This window comes from Callorhinchus milii, unplaced genomic scaffold (assembly GCF_018977255.1).
Source record: "Callorhinchus milii isolate IMCB2004 unplaced genomic scaffold, IMCB_Cmil_1.0 Scaffold1, whole genome shotgun sequence".
NCBI classification, from domain to species: Eukaryota; Metazoa; Chordata; class Chondrichthyes; order Chimaeriformes; family Callorhinchidae; genus Callorhinchus; species Callorhinchus milii.
In genome coordinates, this window is record NW_024704742.1 from 30,215,328 (window position 1) to 30,242,589 (window position 27,262).

At 42.9% G+C, this 27,262-nt stretch overlaps 1 protein-coding gene across 2 annotated transcripts in view; it reads right to left on the reverse strand.

The window, feature by feature from the left end:
* rnf150a (ring finger protein 150a) overlaps positions 1-23,220 on the reverse strand; it is an 81,636-nt gene extending 58,416 nt beyond the window's left edge. The window contains exons 1-3 of one of the 2 annotated variants that reach the window (XM_007897650.2): positions 22,914-23,220; positions 22,655-22,829; positions 1,706-1,956 (exon numbers count right to left, since the gene is read on the reverse strand). In XM_007897650.2, the coding sequence (XP_007895841.1) occupies positions 1,706-1,956; positions 22,655-22,829; positions 22,914-23,210 (723 nt within the window). In that variant the 5' untranslated portion in view covers positions 23,211-23,220. Of the gene's footprint in view, positions 1-1,705; positions 1,957-22,654; positions 22,830-22,889 lie in introns of both variants that reach the window. The other variant, XM_042339198.1, reaches the window with a different exon arrangement.
* Positions 23,221-27,262: the final 4,042 nt, after the last annotated feature.

Consider the following 27,262-nt stretch of genomic DNA (forward strand, 5'->3'; position numbering starts at 1 on the left):
ATATCTTGTCAACGTCTTTTCAAATAGGAAAGTTACAAAGAAAAAGTTTTATTGAAAGCAAAGACACTTTGTTGAAAATGAAAACAAATTTCTTTGTGAGGATATTTGGTAACCAGATTTCACAGAATTCAGTCAAAAATAGTCAATTATTTTAGGAGGACCAGATTTCCCATGCCCTTGAAAAACAAAACTAACTACAATTAGATATTAAGTCTTCTATTGAGCTTTAAAGGACGGTCATTAAGAAATAAATAAGTTATCCTTGTATATAAGTCCAAGATTATTTGTTCTTATAAAGAAGCAAGTAATTTTTTGTAATCCTTTTGATAACTCATGGTTCCTCGGGGAAATTTCTTATAGGATTCTTACAACTAGAAGTGAAAAGAGGCTTCAAACACACCAATATGGGTTGAATTCAATAAGAGGAGAAAGGACTATTGAAACTAAGTCACACCAAGGATGTTTAATTTTTTTTACAGTGCTAAATGTTTTAAGCATTTCAAGACGATGCAATTTATTTACACTCAATAATTAATGTATTAAACACACTTTTAGCTAATTTGAGCAATTGACTGTTTAAAGCACAATTCACTCAATTTTCTAACAAAATTGAGATGCAAAGAATTCAGAATATTTTGCTTCCAAGAATGGCTAAATTGATTGCAGGTGAAATTGAATATGGTGAAATGTGAAATGATTCACTTTGGTATAAAGAATGAAGAAGCTGACTGTAAGCTGCATGGTAGGGAACTTAAGAACGGTAGAGAAACAAAGAGATCTGGGATTCAGATTCACAAGACTCTAAAAGTAGCCGCACAGGTGGACAAGGTCACAAAGAATAGATACAGTCCTTGACTTTATGTTCAGGGGAATAGTATGTAAATGTAGGGACGCAAGGCAAAATTTTATAAATATTTATAAATATATAAAATATAACTTAAATTTATATAAAGCCTCACTCAGACCATATTTGGTTTACTGTGTGCCATTTGGGTTGGCATATTACAGTAAGGTAAGTATTGGAGATCTATAGTTAGATTTACAAGGATATTACCAGGGATGAGTGGATACAGCTAATGAAAAAGATTGGCCAGGTTGGAGCTTTTCTCTCTAGAGATGAGATAATTGAGAGACGACCTGACAGAGGTGCTTAAGATTATGTAATGATTTGATATAGTGTTCATAATAAGCTGTTTCCATGTGGCAGTGAGTCCAAAACACGGGGGGCGAGGTTACATATAAGATAGCTGGTGAGCATACCAAAAAGGGAGTTTAAGACGAAAAGGCCTTCACAAACAGAGTGGTGAGAATGTTAACTCATTACTAGAAGCTGTGGTTGAGCAAAATGTCTCAATGTATTTAACAAACGATGCTTATGTGAAGAAGAGAATAGAGGTTATAGGAGAGATGGAGCCTGTGCTGTGCCAAATGGCCTGATTCCATGCCGTGTATTTCTATGTAATTCTATGTAATGCTTTTAATTTAATTTTTTTTATATATTAAAACTTGAATGGGTTCCTAGTTGTCAGGCCACACCGAAGGAAAACCATGCATCAGTTAACTTATTAACATCACATTTTGTGTGTGGACAAACATAAATGGCAGAACACATTCCAGATTTCTTGCGACGATTAAAGTTTTTCAAAATAAATTCAAATATGCAGTCAGTCATTCTTCTGAAATCCAAAGCTAAAAATGACTGTACCTGATTCCGGTCTCGAGCGTTTGCATATCTGAACCTCTGGATGTAGTAGAAGACCAACCAGGCCAGCGAAATGATCATTAACACAATGAACGAGATTGACACAAATACAACTGAGGTTCGGCTGACGTATTTCTGTAAATTACGTGTTCCGATTGTAATGTACATCATTATGGTGACATTCTTTTCAAGTAGGCTCATAATCTCTCGCCCTTTCAGCTCAGGAATCATAATGGCGACAATGTCTCCGGTTCCTGCAAAATACAAAAGAAGAAACAATGAAACCGGAGTTCAGTGCACCTTAAAGAAATTTCACTTTCTACAAGTAATTTTGAAACTCTTGGTGTAAGGTACTTTTTAAAAAAATGCAGAATCTTTTCTGATTTAATGATGGCATTGCGAGTATGCAGTACTCCTGGGCATTGTATTGGAGCGTCAGTCTAGATTTTGAGCTCAAATTCTGATGTAGGATTCAAAACCATAACATTCTGACCCAGTGGGAGTGGAGAGTTACAGTAGGGTCTTCGTACTCAATTATAATTCTATAGGTAGTGTCTACGAAGTACTTATAATACAACAGCTTGCATTTTGTATAGCACCCTTCATTTCATTTAGGATAACATCTCAGAGCACCGTTCCGATGCATTGTTATTGTTATCAACTGTTATTATTCCCCATACTACAAACAAAAAACATTGTCACAGCTCTTCTGTGCACATCATAACACATCCAAAAGACAAAGGATTTCACAACCTAATCAAGACATTGCTGTCGAAGGCGTCAATTTTAATATACAATATAAATTTGTTGCACTAGTATATTGTGCTATTCTCCTACTGGAGAAAATGTTATTACTGTGTAAAACACAAGGATTCAAAAGGGATTTGAAGGAGCACAAACAATAGCGTTATGATAGCAAACACTATCCCCATTAATTATACTCCAGACACTCGGTTCAGGTGCGAAGACGGCTACGAATGCTGTGCTCAGATTCTATATTTATACACAGCAGCCAGACTCTAATCCTGATCCTTGGAAACTGCAACACAGCACTGCAGGATCATTGCTGGCAACAAAATGAACTGCTGTAATACAGTATGCAGAGGTCATAAGACGTTTATGTAGCTTTTTCCTCCAAACAACTTTTTATGATGTTCCTGACTTCGCTAAGTGAAAGCAAATAAATTAAAACCATGTCATCCCGTCAATCAAAAACAAAGCAGGAGGAAACCAACACCTGAAAGGTCTCCAAAAGCAGTTCAGTTCCCATTAAAAAAAAAGCTGAAAAATCTATTTTTCACATTAAGAATGCACTGTAAAAAGATAAACCAATCACAAGAGATGCATAGCAAATCCTCCATGCAAATCCATGTCTTCATGCAAACCCCAGCCCGAACAGATCATTCCTTTAGAATCAACAACTACTACATTCATAATCACAACTAACTTTGATAAAGGTCTGTGGCAGTGATAGATGCTCTGTTCATCATGCAGACACATCATCCCTCTCACCAAGACACTGGACCCTTAACACCATCCTCACAATCACTGAGCAACTGTCTTCATGTCTTGAAAACAACTATTTCCCACAAAATATCCAGTTTATACAAAGTCATTTGTCAGCTATTACCTGTGAGACTGAGGTTGAAGACATTCTGGCATGAGATTATTTTAATATTTCCTTGGGGTGGGGGAGGTAAGTGGGATTTCCTTGGAGCTAAACAAGCTCCAATGTGACATGCTTGACAGCAGAATAGAGTCAATCTTCTGGTGGTCTCGGTAATCTGGTTCCCGAGCCAGCAAGAGGCGCGGTACTTCAGACGCTGCTGAAAACAGACCAGCCAGGTTGGCTCATCGGTAGGACTTGGGGTCAAGAATTTCTTCAACTCAGCTTCTGTTGCGAGGAATTTTCAGTGCCTTGGAACATGCTCCCGATGTGAAAGGGACTTACAAATGTAATTTTGTTATTGTTGTTGTTGGACCTGCAAGCCAAAGCCCTTTGGGTATTGCTAGCTGGAGAAGTAATGGGAACTTGCCAGACACTGCTTTCAACGGGAAGCTATATGTTTTTTGCTTGTTAAACTCCAGCAGTGCCCCAACTAACATACTTTGGTCCCCGAGGTTGATTCTTGCCAACCTGTGCTTCTTTTTGGAAGTAGGTAACCAGGGGTGGCCCTCTAGGGAGAATGTGTGCATTCCATTCCAGATAGCGAATTTTCTGGTGTATAGGCAGAATGCATGGAACTTAGTTTGGTTTCAGCATAGGGATGGGTTTCTGCTTGTGTCAGACACCCGGGTGATCAATTTACTTATCATACCAATTGTAATGTAAGTAAGTATCACTTAATTGTGGTAAAATACAAAGTCACTTGTCAGCTATTATCTGCAAGACCGATGTTGAAGACATTCTGGCATGAGATTATTTTAATATTTTCTCGGGGTGGGGGAGGTACAGGTGCAGGACTACAGGTGGGAGTCCTGTAGCTCAGTGGTTAGAGCACTCGCCTTGCAAGTGAGACACCAGGGTTCAATTCCAGGCAGGGCGAAACCTTGAGCAAGTTTCCTTACTCCACACGCCTAATAATAATCCCTCCAAAACAACAATAAATTGGTCATTTTTAATCCACGACTGTTTGTGGGACACTGCTGTGCGCAATTGGCTGCTGCGTTTCGCCCACAAATGTGTGGTCAATTCACTTTGCAGCATATTCTGTGAAGCACTTTGAGACGTCGAAGAGATGTGAAAAACGCTATATCAAATGCAAGGATTATTATTATTATTATAAAATGTAACCCACAACAAAAGTATGAATGAAATATCTGCAAGACATATGCCAGAACGGTGAATATACAAACTTAGACTTGTAAAGGTAAGCAATAAAAGTAATCCTTGCATTTGATATAGAGCCTTTCACGTCACGAGGATGTCTCATAGCGCTTCACAGGATTTACTGTGAACTGTAGTGACTGTCTATTTTGAAGGCACCCACGTAGGCAATTTGCATATAGAAATATCCCACAAGAAGCCATTATCACTTGTCCACAAAGTATTTTGCTTCTTCTAAACCACTGAAATGATTAACAAAACGCATCAAACTCATGTAGACAGCAATTTTCTTCCTCTGATATTTTTGATCTTCAGGAGGCATTAAAGTATATTCAATCCAATGAGCTTCGAAGGTCTTAGATAGAACTCATAAATTATTTTCAAGAAGGAATGTGCATGACGTAGGAGCATCAATTACTAATTGGGTGAAAGCACAATTTCTTGAAATCAACTCTTTCCATTTGCAGGTGCTCATCTTGTCCTCCTTTTTCTCTTTCGCTCTCTCTTGGTTTCTCCCCCCACCCCAACCCCCGCCCCCAGAGTACAGCTGTTCGTCTCTCATTGATACTCCAGGAAAGATAACTAAAAAGGGGAGGGGAAGCAGGGGAATGGGATGTGTAGAAAACAACAGCATTCCAATCCATCATGCAACCTCCTGCAACCATATCAACTCGACCCTTCTCTTCGTTGGCCTACATTATGTCCCCCACCGAATCAGCCCCACCATCACTGGACTAGCTTTCAGCCATTCTCCTCCATTTTCCAGAGCAGCCATGTTTCTCCTCCTCTGCCCACTATTGGCTGATGCCATCAAATCCCTCTCCTCTGGATCAGTCCCTACCCCCTCAAAACTGCTGTCATCACGCCCCTCCTCAAAAAACCTTCCCTAGATCCCTCAAACCCCAGCCACTACCGCCCCATTTCTAACCTGCCCTTCCTCGCAAAAGTCCTATAACGCGTTGTTGCCAATCAACTTCGCGCCCACCTCTCTTCCCACTTCCTCTTCGAACCCCTCCAGTCCAGTTTCCGCCCTGCCCGCAGTACAGAGACTGCGCTTGTGAAAGTCACAAACGACATCCTCTCTATCTGTGACCAGGGATCCTTCTGCCTCCTTGTCCTCCTGGACCTCTCCGCCGCGTTCCAACAGTCGATCACGCCATCCTCCTCCACCGCCTTTCCTTCGTCATCCACCTCAATGGGACCGCACTCGCCTGGTTCGAGTCCTGCATCACGAACCACCAGCAGTACATCTGCACAAAGGGTTTTTCCTCCCGCTCTCACCCAGTCACCTGCGGGGTACCCCAAGGATCTATCTTTGGTCCCCTCCTCTTTCTGATCTACATGCTCCCTCTTGGGGATGTCATCTGCAGACATGGGGTACACTTCCACATGCATGCGGATGACACCCAACTATTTTTCCACCTCTCTTTGCGACCCCCAGTCCCCTGATGTTCTATCTGCCTGCCTGTCAAAACTTCAGGAGCTGGATGAGCACGAATTTCCTTCAGCTGAACATTGACAAGACGGAAGCCATACTCTTTGGCTCTCATCAATGTCTAAAATCACACGGCTCTCACCTCCTCCACCTACCCGACCTTCCCCTAAAACTCTCCGAAGCAGTATGCAACCTAGGCATCGGGTTCGACCCCCAATTATCCTTCCTCCCCCACATCCGGTCCCTCACCAGCATCGCTTTCTTCCACCTCCGACGCATTGCCCGTCTCCGCCAATACCTCACTCCAAAAGCTGCTGAAACCCTGGTCCATATCTTTGTCACCTCTCGGTTGGACTATTCAAATGCCTTCCTCGCCGGTCTCCCCTCAACTTCCATTCATAAAATCCAGGTCATACAAAACTCTGCTGCCCGCATTCTTACCCGCACCAAACTCCGCTCCTCTATTACCCCAGTCCTTGCCAGACTGCACTGGCTGCCTGTCCCAGAGAGGATTGACTTCAAGATCCTCACCCTTGTCTTCAAATCCCTCCAATCCTTTGCACTCCCCCTACCTCTCTGACCTCCTCTCTGCTCACAACAGTGCCCGTTGCCTTCGCTCCACCTGGTCTGGCCTCCTCCTTGTCCCCCAAGTCCTCCGCTCCACCATCAGCGGCCGTGCCTTCAGTCACTACGCCCCGAGGCTCTGGAACTCCCTTCCTCACTGCCTTTGCCTCGCCCCCTCTCTTCCCACTTTCAGGTCTCGGCTGAAGACCTTTCTTTTCGACCGCACCTTTGGTCACCTTCCTCCCCCTCCCACTGGCTCGGCCCCGGGATCCGTTACAGTAAAACGCTCTGAGACGCCGTCCGGCATGGAGGACGCTGTATAAATCCAAAATTGTTGTTCTTGTTATTCTGCCCCAGCTCTCTGGAATTCCATCCTAGAGTCCCACCAACTTATTCCACCACTCCCCACTTTTAAAGCTTGCCTAAAGACAAGACAACTCTATGACCATCTTTCTCCCCCTCCATATTGCACCATTGGGAGACATAATTAGCAACAAGCATTCTCTGAATATCTGAAGTAATTATGTAAATCCCTAACCAAGTACCAAGTGCTCAAAGGGCTTCCGTGAATCCAAATTTGAAGAACCACCTGCCTTTCTGATGGGGTCATGGACTTCTGCAACCTTGAAGCTAAAAGAGCACCATTAAATCACTGAATTCTATATCACTAATGATCATAATCAAATGGTTTTCTTAAATTGATTATTTCAAACAAACAGTATATTTAAATATCTGTGAATGTAGATAGTTGTACTCCAAATAGATAACTGTAGCAACTGAATGTAGGCAATGGGGCAAACAGCTTATATTGAATTGGAAGGTTACATGCTGTTCAACTCACCTGGAACGGACAATTTTGTGACCTGAGGAGGAGACTTTCACTTTTGCCGAGAACTGGAAGTCTTTCCATGAACAAGTACTACAGCAATCAGCCATTTAAAAGAGGCATAACAGATTTTTCTAAAAATTTAAACCTACAGTACTATAATATTCAAGCAACCAATCTCACAATCAGAACAGAATAGAATTTTAATATATTATCTACCACTCTGGAAATAATTTTTAGAAGATTATCAGGAAATCTTCTAAGGTTTATTTCAACACCTGGACAGTCTCATTAAGGTTCACCCATAGGATGCAAATAATAATAAGTGTGCAGACTATTCCATATCACAGCCTTATAGATGCTCCCTATGGACATTTGTTCAAGATTGGTTCACAAGATAGCTTTATATGAAGGGAATGTTCTTCTTCTAAGTCCAGAGTGGTGTTCTATTTGTTGGTGCATGCCACCATGCATTTTGCTAATCTTTGTTTAGTGATGGATTTAATGAGAACCAAAATCTTCAAGGCATATGATAAACATAAAAAGCTAGGACTCTGATGTAATGGAATCAATGGTCCAAGACAGATTTAATAATCCTTGCATTTGATTTAGTGCCTTATCATGTCGTTGATGCAAAACTGAGGCCCTCCTGATTGGCTCGCGTCAGCGCCTCCGCACCTCAGGCGCTGACAGCATCAGCATCCAAGGCTGCACTCTCCACCTCTCAAAGCCATCAGGAACCTCGGGGTTCTGTTTGACCCTGAGCTGTCCTTTCTTCCTCATATCCGCGCCACAACTGGCACCGCCTTCCATCATCTCCGAAACATCGCCAGACTACGGCATCCCCCAGAGGATCGAATTCAAGATCCTCATCCTCACCTACAAGGCCATTCACGGCCTCGCTCCCTCCTACCTCTCCGACCTACTATCCCCCTACTTACCTGCCCGTACCCTCCGTTCCTCTGGCTCCGGTCTGCTCCACATCCCCAGCCCCAACCGCCCTACATCGGTGGCCGGGCCTTCAGCCTCTCAGCCCCTAGGCTCTGGAACTCCATCCCCCAGTGCCTTCGCCGCCTCCTCCCTTTCCTCCTTCAAGGCCGGTCTCAAGACCTTTCTCTGTGACCGTGTCTTCAGCTCCCCTCTCGACTCTCTACCCCCTTCTAGCTCTCTCCCTTCCCTCCCCTCACCCTGAACATTTCCCCCCTGCTCGGGTCCCGACCCAACTGTCCAGCGCCTTGGGATGTCCTCTATAAATGGAATCTTGTTGTTGTTGTTGTTGAGACATCTCAAAGAGCTTCATGGAATATACGTAAAGTGAATTGACTGGGTATTTTGTGGGCGAAATGCGGCAGCCAATAATGCACAGCAGTGTCCCACAAACAGTAGTGGATTGAGTGACCAAATGATAAAAAAAAATGGGAGGTACTATTGCCCCCGGAAAACCATCCACCAATCGCCTAATAACCGGATTCCTTCTTACTGCTAGGCAAACATGCATATAGAGTAAAGGAGCTAAAGGAGCTGCTCTGGAATCGAACCCGAATCCAATCTCTTGTAAGGCAAATTCTCTAACTACTATGCTACTGGACTCCACTGCTGGTAGAATACAATGCAACTTAAATTTATATAGCGCACTTCACATTGGGTGTCTCAAAGTGCTAATGAAATGATAAAACTAATTCTTGCTGAAAATTAAAATATACTCTGTACACCTTGCAAAAAAAAAAGCTTGGGTAAGAATTGAGGATTGCTTAATTCCTATGCCATGTCAAGTAAGGCTAATTGGCACCTATTGCCAGAAGCTCAGGAAGCCAATAAAACCAAAGGAAATTGTAGCATAGTTTTACACAAGAAATTGAATTTGCAAGAATTCAAAGGAGGACACACATGATTTAAATCCCAAGAAGGGACGAAAAGAAAATACACTGCTTAAGTGAAGCGAGAAAAATTGGGATCCTCACATGAATTTCAGGAATGGAATTAGTACAAAGCCGAAACTGCCTCTGCATGGATGAATATATGTTGGAGGGATAACAGGAACACAAACTCAAATGTTTTTTTTAAAAAACTCTAAATCACAATTACCGCATAGTATTCTGAAAAACCAAGAAAATCCTTCCCCAGTAAAATTCAGATCAAGAAAGTCTCCTTCAAGACTCAAATGGAGGATCATTCGATCTGGGTACAAAGTCCAGCCTGATGTTTTACAAAAGGTTGCTCACTCGTAGTGCATTGGTGAGTTTAACTGGCACTCTCAATGCTAGAATAACTGAGAACAAGTCTATAAGGCCAATTTGGGGCCATGATCAGAAGCATTGTGGCCTGTTTGCTGAAATCTTTTCGAGCAACCCGAGGATTAGGTGAAATGGAAGAAATTTAGACCGAATCATTCATTTCCAGGACATGGAGCTCCAAGTTCCAGGTTTACAAACTTGAAATCATTCCTGAACTCTACAGCCTACATTCTTTTCCATACCAGGTTCCCCAAACTCATCACCCCCATCCTTGCCTGGCTCCATATCTCTCAGTGGATCAATATCCTCTTCATTATCTGGAAATGCCTCCATGGCCTCACCCCTATCCTATCTCCACAATCTTCTACAACCCAATTCCCCAGCCACTCTGCCATCTCTAGACTGCTTCTCCCCACCATTGGTGAGAGAACTTGCAGCCACTTTTCCCTCACTTTTCATAACTCTTCCTAAATCCATCTGCCTCGTCCCCTCCCTCTTTCAAAACCCATCTAACGACCAATTCATTTAAACTAAATTCAATGGTAAGAATTTCCTAAACAGAAAACCACAAAGATAGTTGTCACTATGAAGCCAAAGTTATATAAACTGTTTTCCGTGATGACCCAAACATTCCTACGGAGTGGGTGTCAGTTGCTGAACCAATTTGGGGCTAAGATATCTGCCATGAGCTGTGCAGATTGAGATGCCAGAAAACGTCATTTCCGCAGAGACCTCAGCTGAAACTTCTTGCAGTTAAGGAAAAATCCATTGTTCTAGATTATTGTGAAAGCTGACAAAACTGTGGTTTCAGCTGCCTCTAGATAGGGCAGCATGATTAGCAACGTAATAGGTTCATATGTACAAATTGTACAGCTGATAATATTAAAACCCTGGGGCTGATGAAAAGATTAAGACGAGCTCTCTGTGCTAGTAACTGCAGCTCTGGAATTGAACCTCGGGAACTTTTTTTTCCCACAATCGGGCTGATTAGCAATGTGCAATGCTGGCGGTTTTCTGCAACCAGTCAGTCGCATACTGCCTGAATGGTCTGGAACAGCATAGCTGCTAAATTGTATGGTATGATTTACGTTCTTAATTCCTTGAATGGCAAGATCCCAAACTTCACCATGGAGATGGGACTGATTGTTGGTCAGATGCTTCCCACTGAGATGAGAGAAAAAAATGCAGGAATTTCTAGCCTTTTTTGCTCTCTTTCAGCAGCTGGATTAAGATTGCATCCCGGGAGGCCTGGGAACAAGTTTCTTGCCTTTTTCCTTAGTTTGCTAATAGCACATGGCAGGGGTGGGTTAGAGAAAATGAGATACAATTAGTTAAAAAGATGAAAGTAATAAATATAAAATTTTAAAGAATTTAAAAATATGTACATGTATGTTCATATATTTTGCACCTTTTAACCTACATTTATATTATTCAATCGTCTATAGATAAGCTTTAGAAATGCATTTACTCTTCAATAAATAGTCCCTATCTTGATTGTCATTTCCTATATCTTGGCAGATTGAAACACCCAGAGTTTGCACCACAAGATCAGAAAAAGAGAAAGAATTTTCATAGCGACTTATCAAGTCATAGCAACTCAAAGCATTTGACTGTAATTTTTGCAAAGTGTAGGGATTGATCTTTATTGGTAAACCAGCAGCCATTTTGTGCACCGCAAGGACCCCCCCAAACAAATGACCAATTTATCTGGAGGACTGTTAGCCCAGACACCACAAGAAACCGCTCTTTTTTAATAGACCCGAGGAGGTAGTTTCAGTGGGACGTCGATTCACACCACTGCAGTTTTCAGTTCCAACTAGCGAGTATTAACCTTTAGTTTTATTAATCTAAAACATTTGGTCCTCTGAATCGTTTCCTATCGTTAATTTGTTTATTCTGCATTTCTGTTTACACACACACACGGGGTCCAAAGTAACATAATCTGTGCTAAGTTAAACATATCTAGCAGAATTAAGACCTGCCCAGCATACAATTACTGCACATACTCAGTTCACCTGTTCACTGCCCTGACCTTCCCACTGAACAACCTTCAACACAGCAGCCCGCTACACATGTTAGGCATGTTACCAGCAAGTCCATGCAGAGGGGATAGCAGCTAAAAATAAATTGGATAAACAATCAGACAGGAAACCTGTTCTTCATACTACACAATGGTATCAGCACAATCCTGTAAATAACTCTTTGGATGCCATCTAAAAAAGCTACTGAAAAAAAATTACTAAATGCTCTGGAGATATAAAAAAGCTATTCTGCAATAATAGCTGGAATGCTGCAGACACCAGTTTCTAATCACAAATAAAATATGTTTTGCTAGCACTTTGATTTCAGATTCAGTACAAGCTCTTTCCTTCCTCCCAAGGGGGAAACAAGATTTTTTTGTATAAAAATGAAATCTTCTTATAACTTTATGCAAGACCTCACAACACGGTAATAAGGTTCAATTATATACATACACACAGCATTCGTTGCTCCAGATAATTCTGCATTTAATTTATATATATCATCTTTTCAAAAACATCATCCAATCAAACTAGCATTGCTAAAACTAGAGCATGAACATTTGTTCTCTTAGTCTCAAGGCAATTACACTGAAGCTTGGCAGTCAGTCCTCACTTTTTAGATAGATAAAACTCCAGCAATATTCCAAAGAACACTCTGGGGTCCCCAAGCCAAGGCTCTTACCAATTTGCACCTAATAGTGCATACTCCATTTCAGAAACAGAAATAATAATCCTTTCATTTGATATAGAGCCTTATCACATCTTTGAGACGTCTCAAAGTGCATCACAGAATATACTGTGAAGTGAATTGACTGTATGTTTTGTGGACGAAATGTCTACTCATAGGTAACTTGTGTATGTGGAACTGGGTCAGTTTGGTATTGAGTTTCCACGTGCGCCAGTCTGTCCAAAAATAACAGTTTCCAGTCAATCCCGCTAAGTAAGAGAAGGTTTTGACAGTGTACTAAAGCATTATATCAAATGCTAGCATTATTATCAATTAAGTTACAATAACATTTTGGGCGACACATGAACACTTGCCACTCAAATGAAAGTGTTAAAGTCGTCCCTTTACCTTGTCAGTAGACGGAGATAATCCATAGATGGAACTGGTCTGAGGGGAGCAAGAGGAGGAAAGTGGGCCAATTTACAGGAAGAGTGAGATTTTAAGTAAGCATGCAAAGATTTTCAGTGCTGCTTACAATGTCACCTTTGAATTATTATGCTGATAGAGAACAAGATGTCTCAGTGGCCTCAGGGTGACCTGAAACTGTTAAAGAGATAGAAGTCATCAAAACCTGCTTGGAGACTTGGTGCCAACCAGGGCTTTGCAACAGATCAGCATATAGGTAACGTCAGTCCGTCACAATAGACATCGAAGGAGTAATACCAAGCATTAGAAACCTAAGATCAACCACAAACAGATTCCAGGACCACTGGCATCCTGACCGACTGCCTGTCCAACATCAAGTCCTGGACAAGGGACAACTTTCTCCAACTGAACATCAGCAAGACTGAGGCCTTCCTGATTGGCTCGAGCCAGTGCCTCCGCACCTCGGGCACCGGCAGCATCAGCCTCCACGGCTGCACACTCAACCTCACTAAGCCTGTCAGGAACCTGAGTATCTTGTTTGACCCTGAACTGTCCTTTCTCCCCCACATCCGCGCCATGCCCGGCACTGCCTACCACCACCTCCACAACATTGCCAGACTCCGTCACTGCCTCACCCCTCAGGCTGCCAAACCCTCACCCACGCATTCATCACATCAAGGCTCTATTATGGGAACTCCCTCCTCATCGGCCTTCCCAACTCTTCCCTTCACAAGCTGCAGATCATCCAAAACTCTGCAACTTGTGTACTCTCACGCACCAGGCTCCGCGACTCCATCACTCTCACCCTCGCCCGACTCCACTGCCTCCCCATCTCCCAGAGGATCGAGTTAAAGATCCTCATCCTCATCTTTAAGGCCATCCATGGCCTTGCCCCCTCCTACCTCTCTGACCTGCTGACTCCCTACCAACCTGCCCGCACCCTCTGTTCAGCGGGCTCCAGCCTGCTCCATGTCTCCCGCCCGTCCATCGGTGGCCGGGCTTTCAGCCTCTCTGCCCCCACACTCTGGAACTCCATCCCACTGTCCCTTCGCCTCGCTTCCTCTCTTGCTCCTTCAAGGCCGGTCTCAAGACCCTTCTCTTTGATCGTGCTGTATATAACTTCTGGGGATTCAAACCCAAATATTTGGCAGTGTAGCCTCGCATTCTGAACTTTCCTTTTGGCAAGTTAATACTACTAATACTTGCATTTAATTAGCACTTCATGGTTATAGCTCAAGCTTCGCCACAAGATTTACTACAGTGTCGAGATTGTATCTGTAGGCCAATGTGATGCCAGTTTTAACATAGTAAGGTTTCCCAAACAGCCATGAATCAATTTTACCCGGAAATAGTTGGCCAGGATATTGGGAGAAACCCGCATCTCTTATTGAAAAATGCCATGGAATCTTTAACATACACCTGAACCAGAAGTTGAGACTTCAGCTTAAAGTCTCGCCTGAAGGATAGCACCTCTGGCAATGCAGTGCAACTCCGCACTGCATTAGAGTATCAGCCTCGACTATGTCCTCCAAGTCGTAACTAACATGGGAAATTCTATCCCATATAAATTTTCTTACAAAATATTCACTTTAAAAATACATATGCAATTGTGCATTCAATTGCCCTAATACTGATAGGTTATCAGCCTGTAAACAAGGTGTCAGCCTGGCTCAGTTGGTAGAATTTTCACCTCTAAATCAAAAGGTTGTGGACACAAGCTCCATGCCATGACTTAGAGCTCATAGTCTAAGCTTATACTCCAGTGTAATGCTGGGGGAACACTACATTGTCGGAGGAGCCATCCTTTGGATGAGAGATTAAACTGCCTGTTCAGGTTGATGATACAAATTCTATGGCACAACTGGAAAAGAGAAGGGAGTTGGTGCCCTGGCCAACAATCTGCATGATAAAATTGGTCATTCACTTCAAGGCTATTTGTGAGACATTACTGTGTTTAAATTGGCTGTCGTTTTCACCTACAAATATATAGTCTACAGTAAATCCTCTGAAGCACTTTGAGACATTTCAACCACATAAGACAGTACTTCTTATCAAATGCGAGGATGATTATTATCAGGGACTGACTGTGTATATGCGGGGCGGGCGGGTTGGAATCCGGAAATTTCCCGAGTGCCCCAGAGAATGGCTCCTGCTGCTTACTACCTGTGCAGCCTAGTTCAAAAGTTCCATTTAATCCCGACAATGTTCTTAATTGTGTGGATGTTTTATGCGTTTTGGCAGCCCTACAAACCAGCCCCATTTTAAATGATAATCCCGAGGACTTTTGAGGAGCCAGACCTCCACTGATTACTGTTATTTTATTATCAGCACTGATAAAAGCGTAAAACAACTGTGTAATGCAATCCCTTTGCTTGATTCTGGAGGCGGTTTGCTTGGCTATCATTTTTAAATGATACAATGGCCAAGTATAATCTTGGAAAAAGAAATGCATGTATCCATTAATGTAAACTTTAGAATGCAAAATCCTCAGTGCAACTTATAACCAAATGTTGCAAGTATGCTATTACTATATGATTTAGTATCATCATCTCAAAATATGGATATGAAATTAAAACCTTCTGTACAAAGTCAAGCTGAGAATCTAATCAAGACCTTGGCATTTTTCCTCCATTAGGGCCAATTTTCTCTAGGCAATCCAAGAAATATAAACCACTCCCTGCTTTCATGAGCAGACGTGTTTTCGTTTGAACCAAAATGTTCGTACTGGTGTAGTCAAACTGGTCACCTTCACTCCCTTTCTGTATTACTCTGCAAATTAAGAAATAACGCGCCATTTGTTTTTACTTTACATTATTATGTGCTTTTAAATCCAAGGATTTAGTTAGGAAAATTAGTTAAACTGAACTAAATCAAGTGTTTCCTTTTTATCGTACTTCAGATGAAATTCCCATTCAAAAGAAATATTAAATGCTAAGTGCAACCACTTATATAAATGCAAGTTGTTGTTATCATAATCATAATATTATAATAAGTATGGTTACAGATAGTATATTGGGATTCATGGAAGAGGTTGTACAAAAACAGCATTTACAAATACACAATCCACTATATGCACCATTACATATAAAACCAGTCCTATAATTATTTATTAGTACATTTATTTAATCTAACTATTATGATGATCTAAGTACATTAGACATCCAAAAATTCTAAGTGAAGTTTCCTTCCTCCAATGACTTCTTGAATAGGTAACAAGACAAACAAGGCTGAGGCAATTTCTTAAATTTTCTGAAGCCTGGTGTTTTCATAATCTACTCTCATATATATGTCAGTTTTACCAAATTGATTTTTTCTTAATTCTGAAAATTATTGGTACATTATTTTAAGAAATACCAACCAATAACAACAAACATTTATATAGCTCCCTCCTCGCTGGCGGTGTCCCAGAGCGTTTAAATCGACTAAAAGGCTCCAACCGGAGGCTCCTCTATTGCAAATTGATTGTATCTGTCAAACATGCATAAAATGGACAGTACAGGAACTCTGACGACTTTTTTAAAAAAAACGTTATTAAAGAGCTGATAACAGTAATTCCGCTATCTCCTGCAAAAGGCTTTTTTGTTTGTTTTGAATGCATAAAGAAGATTTTCAAACAGGAAATGTGTTCATGCACCATTACCACTGAATCCTTGAAGAAGTATGAGGCTACCCCAGTTTTCTAACAGGATTCTGCTATCCTAGTTTGCTTTATTAATTGGGGACATCAAGCAATTTTAGTTCCACAACATTAAAAACTTAAGCATTTGAAATTTCTAGATAAAGTTTGTCAATTTGCAGATTCCCAGGCTTTCATGAAAATAATTATGCAATAGAAGGTAAACTATCTGGAAAGTAACAAATCTGCAGTGCTCATAAACTGAATCTCAAAACTTCAACAATCCATCTTGGCCTGTGTAACCGTTCAACTTTTCTATATAACTTGTCAATACCACTTTCTGTTGACCTGAAGGACAGCACACAATTAACAGCCTAGAAAAAGCAGGCATCTCCCAACCAGAAAGCCACAAATATCTGCTGCATCTAGTTTCCTTAATTTTGTCTACACAACAAAGATGTCAAAATTAATATTACATATACTGGCTGTATTCGCTCACTGTTTTGGAGACATTCCTAGTGGCTCTTTACAAAACAGGCAAACTTCCTTAAATAATCTCTCACCAGTGGAAGAATTGCTTTTATTCAGGGTTTCAGTGGGAACAGGTGGAAGAAGGAAGTTGAAGTCTCTACTTGAACCATGCATTTCACATTGTAGGGCCCAGAGTAATATCAACAAGAATTTACATAAATAAAACACCTTTCCCCTTGGGAGGACATCTCAAAGCACTTTACATAGTTGACTGGAAACCCGAGAAAGAAGAGGGAAGCTGACAGAAAGGTAACCAAAACCACAGTTAAAAAAAAGCAAGGATTTACTACCATTTTTTCAGCACTCACAATAGCTGGTGCCGAAAAAAGTTGATAAATACGGGTACCGGCATTGTAATTACACTTAGCCAGAAATTTCAACTTGCTGGACCAGATCTCCCCACCATTGGTCTGGCCAGCTGGGGTTTTAGTGCACAGCACAGAGGAAAGTGCTGCACTTTAAAGATTTCTTTTTAAACACAATCATTTTCGAAATAAACAAAACACAAAATACTGCAGATGCTGGAAATCTGAAAACAAGAACAGAAGTCGCTGGGAACACTCAGCAGGTCAGGCGGCATCGATGGAGAAAGGGAAGTGAATCAACGTTTCGGGTCCACGACCCTTCGTCAGAACTGGGGCAGGTTGGGAGGGAGAGGCCTTTAAGTCCTAACAGAGATGTTAAAACACTTTTAACACCTCTATTCCCCTGCTCTGTTACAATGGCTCCCTTGTTTTGCATCATTAACACCTCTTTAACCCATCATCCCCTGCCCTCTACCCCATTTTCTCCTTTGTCTTCCTTGTCCTGCCTCCCCCCTTTCTGTTAGCCCTTAAAAGCCTCTCCCTCCTAACATGCCCCAGTTCTGACGAAGGGTCGTGGACCTGAAACGTTGACTCACTTCCCTTTCTCTATAGATACTGCCTGACCTGCTGAGTGTTCCCAGCGACTTGTTTTCATTTTCGAAATAATGCTGATTAATACAAGATTTCTTTCCTCCTCATACAACTTCTGCCCGCAAGCCAAAGGATTAGAGAATTTCAAATGCTACTTCAAATACTCTTTTTGACAACTGTCGATATCTCTATTTTCCATCTTTCAAAGGTCTGATAGCCCTACAAACCATCGCTCCACTCCCCTCCAGAATGCAATCCCTGCTCCACTTGTTTCTGAGGATGAATAGGAAAGAGAGAGACCTATTAAAGCCTTTATTTTAATAAAACGGCAAGGGGTTTCCAGTTCCAAAACATAGTCAAGATGGAAACTATTTTTAAAAAGAATCAAAACTAGGAGGACTGGACACACTGTATTAGTACAATGTCCTTCCTGGGATTCAGTTATGAATCCAACCTTGACTTAAGGGAATGAAAAGCATCCTCTGTACACATGTTAAGTAAAGCTAGTGATGGATGGTCTCAATGCAGGTCCTTGTGGATAAGGAAAGTGACCACAACTCAACACAATTTGGAAATTCCACTCAAGAAAGTGGGAAATGTGAATAGGTACTACTACAGTGGTAAATACCCTTTTAAAGTTGAGGGTTATAGCATAATCAGAGTACAAAGTATATTCTTACAATTAGATTATAGTTTGTCACTCAGAGCACTGTCTGACTAACTTCCCGTTGTTTGTCCAGTTAGGATGACCCTACCCTTCAGGGCTTTGCTTGTAACATTAACAAGAGATAAGTGCAAAGAATCCTGTAATTAAACTTTTATGATGTAAACATCATGTCATTTCCATCAGTGACTATGAATAGGAATGGTGAACTCCTAAGAAGTTTTCAACGAGAAACTGTACATGATAAAACACAATAGTTTAATAGATATGTATGACTAATAATTTCTTTAATAAGATTAAGGTCTGTAGTAATTTCCGAGTCCATTTCCTCTTTAACAAAATACATTCCAAGTTGTTTTTTCACTGGGGAAAGTCAATGCAGAATGTCCTATGTGTTCAATAGTAGCTAGATCATTGAAGTCCTGATATTTAGGCAAAGTACCAATGATCTGCAGTTATAAAAGACAACAGTAAGTTTATCAACAATGCTGAGTATCCACCATACTTCTATATACTGTATATGGCAATGAAGAGTAAATAGGATGTGTAAGAAAATGCTACAAAGTGGATAAAGCTGAAAGCTCTTTAACTTGGGGGCAATGTAGTACATAAGGTTGATTTTGTTACTGTTTCACAAACAGCTTACAGTAGTTATTAGAACAGTCCAGCAGGCCTCAATTCCTTCATTAAGGATACATTTATTTTTTCATTGCCCTACATATATGCTGTGTTTAAAACAATTAAAAAAATCAACATGGGATCTCATCCCCAAGGGCATTTCCATTAAAAGCAACTGACTCTGAGGCCAATCAATACATTTTTAAACTGATGACATTAAAATTCCATGTATGTTTAAAGACTATTACTGGACAGAGTAAAAACATTGTAGTGCAATGTATCCCCCTCATGCATGGTTAGGCTTCTAACAGTTCTACCTCAATCAAAGGGCAACATGAAGAAATGTGGAAATCAGGCTACCATATGTGACGTGGAAACTCTGCAAGAATAAAATGTCTTGGCTCCGGTGTTATCATTAAGCCAAGCAAATCACCTGAGCATTTCAGGTACACTAAATGTCAAATGATGCGGCCAATGACAGGAATATGGCTTCCTTCTTGTCAACATTTAGTTGCAAGAAGTTTGCTCTCACTCAGGTCCTGATGTCTGCCAGACAAGCTGACACAACATTGGCGGATCTGGAGTCGCAGCTGGAGAAGTAGATTTGTGCGTCATCCGTATAACGTTTGGAAGTTTACCCGGTGTCTGCGAATGACATTGTCAAGAGGAAGGAGAAACCGTTTGAAGAGACAAAGTGGAGGCGGCTTGTTAGATCAGACTCAAACCAGGATGGTATGGTCCCACTGAGGTGAATGAGGGAGGAGCGGCGGTGGATGAGGATGGGGTGGTCGACTGTGTCGCGAGGTCTAGGAGGACGAGGAGGCAGAGGGAGCCCTGGTCAGAGAGAGAGGAAGTCGTTTGTGACCTTGACAAGCGCCGTTTCAGTGCTATGGACAGGGTGGAAACCAGACTGGAGGGGCTCGAGTAGGGAGTGGAGGGAGAGGTGTGAGCAAAGCTCTTATGAGCACAAGACCCAATATGGAGCTCAGGACAGGCTGCTTACAATCATTCTCATAATCCACAGACATCCCCTGTTTGGCGCCTAGATTTCTGCCACAGCAACAGTATTTAGCAATCAATGGTGAGATACTTCATCAGTGTAGTATAAGTACAGTTGTCCTGTACAGTTTATTTTTACATCTTGTATATTTAAATTGTTTAATACAGTGAGATCATGCATCATCAATAATAAATTTACATTCTATTAGACCTTTTCGAATCAGGAGGATGTCCCAAGGTGCTGTACAGTGCAAGGTTTGCACCCAATTTGTGGGTGGAAAAATTAATGAAGGAGAAAAAGAGGAAGATCTTCAAGCAGACCTTGACCTTGAAGAAGGCGAGGGAAGGGGCAAGTTGTAGGCACTCCAGGATGGAGTTCCAGAGAGTGGGAGCACATCAATATGCCCCAAAATATTTTTATTTTTAAAAAATAAAAAAATACAATTTCAAACCCTGGATATTAAACATCAACAATTTTTAAAAATAAAAATAATTTTCACAGCACCTAACTAAATAAAGACACGCAAGTGACAGTAACTATTATTCAATGTCTTCACAACAATTTATGCTCTTTCAGAATTGCCTTAACGTACCCAAAAACCATACTGTAGGTACACACCCATCTGAAATGTCAGGCATTTTATTCTTAACCTCACTCTAAACACATTTAATGGAGCAACGTTCTTTCTGATGGTTCCAGCTGTAAAAATGTTATCTCTACAATTTCAGGCCACTTTCGGTAATGAACTGATACAATGATGACTGGATTGTTGCAATAGAGTTTAAACAACTTCATAAGCAAATACATTTCAGAATACAGCTAATTTTACAAATTACTTTTTCCCTCAAACAATGTTCTGTTATGAATACATGGGGCATAATTAATGATGCCGGAGTATTTATTACCACCATGTAACAAATGCTTACAATATTTTATATCAATCAAGACAGGGATATCACATAATAGTCAAGTAAAATGTATCAAAAAGATATCAGGTTATCAAATAATGAATTTGTTTCCTTGATTAGAAAAGTTACACGAGTTTCGTAAATCAGAACAACCTTTCCTTTGTTGATCTTAAACATCCAATGCATCATGTTGTAGTGACAGAATCATGATCGTTTTTGTTAAAGTAACTTTTAAGTAATTTTGTTTAAGTAACTTTTTTTTTAAAAAAAATCCCCGAACAGTTCATTGAATTAACATGAAGCAACTCCTAAATAAAAAGGGAGAACCCACTCAAGCACAAAATCTCAGGTTCATTTAAGAAATCAGTACTGACATTTCAACGTCTATGGTACTGAAGTTTAGTAGCACTGATGAGGCTCGGAAAACTGCTGTCACAACTAATTACAATCCTATTACTTTCCTGGTATTATAACAAAATTGAAAGCTAACAGGTGGCATTCATTTTAGGCATGGAATCAGTATACGGTTAGTTTAGTTCTGACCATTTGAGGATGAGAGAGGTAGTGCAAGCGGCATTTAAAGGGTAGGATTATAATTATGTGAAAACCTGTGGATTAGTTTGTTTCTTAATCTGCAGCAACAATGAAATTAGGGCATTTGGGACGAACGTGACCTTTGCACAAACTCTTAATCCTTTTAGAGTACAACATTTCTTGTCACATCCATTCACTTTAAACGGCATTCAACTCTACCCTGTCATGAGCTAGGATTGCCCATGTTAACCCCCTCCGCCCCCTTTCCAAACACCCAACCCAGGCATCAAAACACTTATAATAATAATAATAATAACACATTGCATTTGTATAGCGCCTTTGAGGTCGGGAGGACATCCCGAGGTGCTGGACAGTCAGGGATTCGGACCCTGATAAAGATTTAAAGTCGGGTGATGGGGATGTTAAATAAAAGGTTTGCGACAAGAGATGCAGTTTGAAAAGAGCCCCGACAACACACATTTCTCTTTTTGTGTGCGCGCGTGTGGTGTGGTTGGTCGGTCGGTCAGCCAAGTGTGCGACACACCAGGAAACCCACTGCCCGAGCCTAGGGTACAACAACAGCAACAACAACACATTTGTAGAGCGCCTTTCACGACGGGAGGACGTCCCGAGGCGTTGGGACAGTCAGGAGCTTCGGACCCGAGCTGGGGGGTCGGGATCGGGATCGGGGAGGGCGGAGAGAGAGCGGGAGGTGGGGGGGGGGGGGAGAGTGGTTGGTAGGTGTGGAGGGAGGGAGGTGGGGAGGGAGGGAGGAGGGTGGTCGGAAAGCGCGGTCGAAGAGGAAAATCTTGGGGGGATAACCTGCGTCACTGTTCGGTGAATGACTTAAAAAAAAATGAAGAGAGAGAGCAGAGAGTGAGAGAGTGAGAGAAGGAAAGAACGAAGGAAGGAAGGAAGGAAGGGAAGGAAAAAAGGAAAGGAAGGAAGGAAGGAAGGGAAGGAAAAAAGGAAAGGAAGGAAGGAAGGAAGGGAAGGAAAAAAGGAAAGGAAAGAAGGAAGGAAGGAAGGAAGGAAAAGAAAGAAAGAAAGAAAGAAAGAAGGAAGGAAAGAAGGAAGGAAGGAAAGAAGGAAGGAAAAGAAGGAAGGAAAAGAAAGGAAGGAAAAGAAAGAAAGAAAGGAAAAGAGATTAAAGTAAAGGCAAGGCAGCAGAGAGGCGAGACTGACCAGCGTGAGGCATGGTGATGGTCTCGTTGACATTGCCGGCCCCCACGTTGTAGATGACCACGGCGCTGGCGTTCTGCCTGGCGGCGTGCCAGATCTTCTCCCTGTACGTGCAGTTGCCGCGGGGCACCAGCGCGATCCAGGCCCGGGGGCCGCCGGGCCCGGAGGGAGGCGAGGCCGGGGAGGAGGAGGAGGAGGGGGAGGCCGAGGAGGAGGAGGAGGAGGCCTGGGCCTGGGCCTGGGCCTGGGCCTGGGGCACCTGGAAGCGGGAGTGCGGGTCGCAGCCCAGCCTGTCGTGGGGGGCGGGCAGGGCCAGGACCCCCCGGGCGTCCTGCTTGAGCGAGTGTTGGCCGTAGCGGCCGCACTCGCTCCGCTCCGAGCGCCACTCGGCCCCGCCGCCGGCCGCCTCCGCGTAGCTGATGTTGACGAAGGCCGTGTACCACTCCTCCTTCTCGGCCACCGTGAAGTCCAGGCTCAGCAGGTGGACGAAGCAGAAGGACAGCAGCCATGTTGAGAGCGCCAGACTGCGGCAGGCGCGGGCCAGGGACACCGGCATCATGAGGAGGGAGGGAGGGAGGGAGGAGGGAGGGAGGACGGTGGTGGTGGTGATGATGGTGGTGGTGAAGAAGTTGCTGCTGTTAAATAATATCCGATTAGCAGCTGCTCCCTCTCCCTCCTCCTCTCCCTCCTCTCCACACCGACTCTCTCTCTCTCTATCTCTCTCCCTCTTTCTCCTTCTCTCTCTCCTCTCCTCCCTTCCTTCCTTCCTCCCTTTTCTTTCTTGGTAGGAGGCAAAGAAGAGGAACAAAAGTCGTCTGTCTGTCTGTCTGTCTGTCTCTATCTCTCTCTCTCTCTCCTTTCCTTCCTTCCCTCCTCTCACTTTCTCGTCTTTTCCTCCTGCAAATCTTATAAACAATATGGGGGTCTCCCCCCCTCCTCTCTCTCTCTCTCCCTCTCTTTCTTTCTCTCTCTCTCTCTCTCTCCTCCTCCTCCACTACCACCAGCTCCACTTTACTGCAGGACAGACAGACACACACACACAACACACACACACAGACAGACAGACACAGACACAGACACACACACAACACACACACAGACAGACAGACACAGACACAGGGTATCTTTTTTAAAAAAAAACTCAACAAATAATCCAAATAAATCTGTTCCTACTCAGCAGCAGCAGCAGCACATGGTATCTGCAACCTGAGGGTTGTTGTTATTTTTTCCCCTTCTTGTCTCCCTCCCCCTCTCTCTCTCTCTCTCACACACACACACACACACATATATATATATATAAAAAAAACTATCTATATAAATGCATAACGTGGGTAAAGTTTCTTGCTGGGAGGCTTCTGACTGTGTCTGTCTGTCTCTCTGTGCTGTGGGGGGTGGAGGGAGGGAGGGAGGGGGTGGGGGTGAGGAGGCTCCTTTGCTGGAGGAGCTGCTGCTGCCTCTGCTCAGCTCCTCGCTCTGGATGCTGCTACACTGCTGCTGGAGGAGGAGAGTCATGATGTGGAGGAGCCTCCTTCAACCCCCCCCCCCCCCCCACCCCCACACCCTCCCTCCCCTCCCTCCTAATGGCTTGATACCGCGGAGAAAACTGACAACAAGCGCCACCAAGTGCAAGTCTCCAGTCAGCACCTGTCTGGGCCACTCGCTCCTGTCTCCACAGAGACCCAAGACCTTCACCCCCCCCCCCCCCACCCCACCACATACAGACATACAGACATATATCCTCACACCACTCAAGCCATCACTCGCATCTGTGCAGAGAGGAATGAGAGGGAGGGGAACGAATGAGAAGAAAGGGAGAGATGGGGAGAAATAACAATAATAATAATAGTCCTTGCATTTGAGATAGCGCTTTTCGCGTCTTCTCGACGTCTCAAAGCGCTCCACAGAATATACCGTAAAGTGAATTGACTGTCTATTTGTGGGCCAAACCCGGCAGACAATTGCGCACAGCAGTGTCCCACAAACAGTCGTGGATTGAAATGACCCATTTATTAGTGTTTTTTTTTCTTGAGGGATTATTATTAGGCTCTGTGTGGAGTAAGGAAACTTGCCCAAGGTTTCGCCCTCTGCCTGGAATCGAACCCAAGTCTCTCGCTTGCAAAGCGAGTGCTCTAACCACTGAGCTACAGGACTCCACTGGGAGGAATGAGAAAGAGATTGGGAGGAAACCAGCTCAGCTCCAAGGAACCCCAGCTTACAACCCCACCAGTCCCCCACGACAGTCACTAATTTTTTGATTTAATCACCATGAGGTATAGAGAGAGTAATAATATAATAATCCTTGTATTTGATATAGCGCCTTATATCTTCGAGACGTCTCAAAGCGCTTCACAGAATATACTGTGAAGTGAATTGACTATGTTTTGTGGGCAAAACCGTACGTTAGGAATACACAGGACTGGAACGTTCTTATGCATTGATACACTCATCAGTTAATTAATCTTTCCAGTCCAAATGGCCCGTCTCAAAATGCAAAAAAAAATTTGCACAGAAGTGGTCTTGAGCTTAATAGACTAAATACAGTACTTATAAAATAAACAGTTACTACACTTTGCAGTAAATCCTGTGAAATGCTTTCAGACATCCTGATGTGAAAGACTTTTAAGGTTATTAGGATAATTATTAACAGGTTTTGACAACATTCGAAGGTGCTATATCAAGTGCAAAGACTAGTTAATTTATAGAGATGGCGAGTTGAATTTTTGTGTCTACTCTTTGCCCTTTCCTTGAGTTCTTATGTTCTTTTCTTAGTTGCTCTTTGGGGGTTCAGAAAGCATTTATTATAAGAACAGTACTTTCTTTTTCCCCATCCCCAGGAATGGTGTGATAGGAGCAGGCTCGGGACTGAAATTATTTTCTCATTTCATGCAGACTCAATGGGCTGAATAGCCTCCTTCTGTGCTGTTAAAAAAATGCTGTGCTTTCTTCTTATGTAAGATTGTAATAGTAAGCCTCGCATCACCACCTTTCACTCCACTTCCTCCAGTACTGGATGGAGTCCAAAACCTGTCAAGTGCTACTGAAATTTTATATTGAGAAAAGCCAATAGTGCAGGACTAGACCAAAGGTTTAAAACAGTAGAAGAGTGTGAAACCAATCAAGAAATTAGAGGTTTAATGAAGCTTGTCAGAGCAAGAACAGAATAACAGAGGTAAAGTGTTCCATTAAAACAACAACAACAAAATTACATTTGTATAGCACCTTTCACATCAGGAGGACAGCCCAAGGTGCTGAACAGACAAGAGTTTCAGGCGCGAGCTGGGGGTCGGGATTGGGGAGGGTGGAGGGCAAGGCGGGAAGCAGGGTGATTGAAAGCACGGTTGAAGAGGCTCTCCTCTTGAGATGGGTCTTGAAGGAGGCAAGGGAGGCGGCGAGGGGGAAGGACTCTGGAATGGAGTTCCAGAGGGTGGAGGCAGAGTGGCTGAAGGCCCACCCGCCAATAGTGGGGCGAGCAAGGCGGTGGACGTGAAGCAGGTCAGAGCCGGCTGAGCGGAGGGAGCAAGCAGGATGGTAGGGGGTTGGGAGATCGCAGTGGTAGGGGGGAGCAGGGCCACGGAGGGCTTTGAAGGTGAGTACCAGGATCTTGAACTGTATCCTCAGTGTGATGGGAAGCCAGTGGAGTTGGGCGAAGATGGGGTGATAGGGCCAATAGAGCCTGGTGTGGGAGAGGACACGGGCTGCAGAGTTCTGGATGATCTGCAGCCTATGGAGGGAGGAGTTGGGGAGGCCGAGAAGCAAGGAGTTTGCATAGTCTAGCTTCAATGTAATGAAAGCAAGGATGAGGGTTTCAGCGGCCTGCGGTGAGAGACAGTGGCAGAGCCGGGCGATGTTGCTGTGGTGGGGGAAGGCAGAGCGGGTCGTGGCACGGATGTGGGGTAGAAAGGAAAGTTGAGGGTCAAACAAGACCCCAAGGTCCTGGACTGGCTCAGTAAGGTGGAGTGTGTATCCATGGATGGTGATGCTGTCAGCGCCTGAGGTGAGGAGGCGCTGACGGGAGCCAATCAGGAGAGCCTCGGTCTTTCTGTCTGACATTCTGTCAGACATCAAGTCCATAGTAATATAATATACTGTAAAGTGAATTGACTGTATATTTTGTGGGTGAAACATGTTAGCCAATTGTGCACAGCAGTGCCCCACAAAGAGTCATGGATTGAATGATCAAATCATTTTTTTTTAAGGAATTATTGCCCCCAGAAAAGCGATCCACCAATCGACTAACAACCGGGTTCCTACTTACTGCTTGGTAAACAGATGCAGTAAGGAAACTTGTCCAAAGTTTCACCCTGCCGGGAATCAAACCCAGGTCTCTCGCTTGCAAGGCATGTGCTCTAACTACTAAGCTACAGGACTCCACGCAGGACTAGTCATGAAAAAGAATGAGTCGTAGTACAACTGTGCATTTTAAATTTATTTCAACATCACAAGATGTTACAGGTATTCTATTGTCTGGCGTATCTTGATAGAATGTTCTCAGGAGCCCCTTTTCTTGGTCAATACAAATTTCAGTTGCACTTGGCTTCGCACTTTCCAAGTCTATTTTGTGACATGCAATGTTTACATAACAACAACAAATGATTTAAGTGCAAACAATCA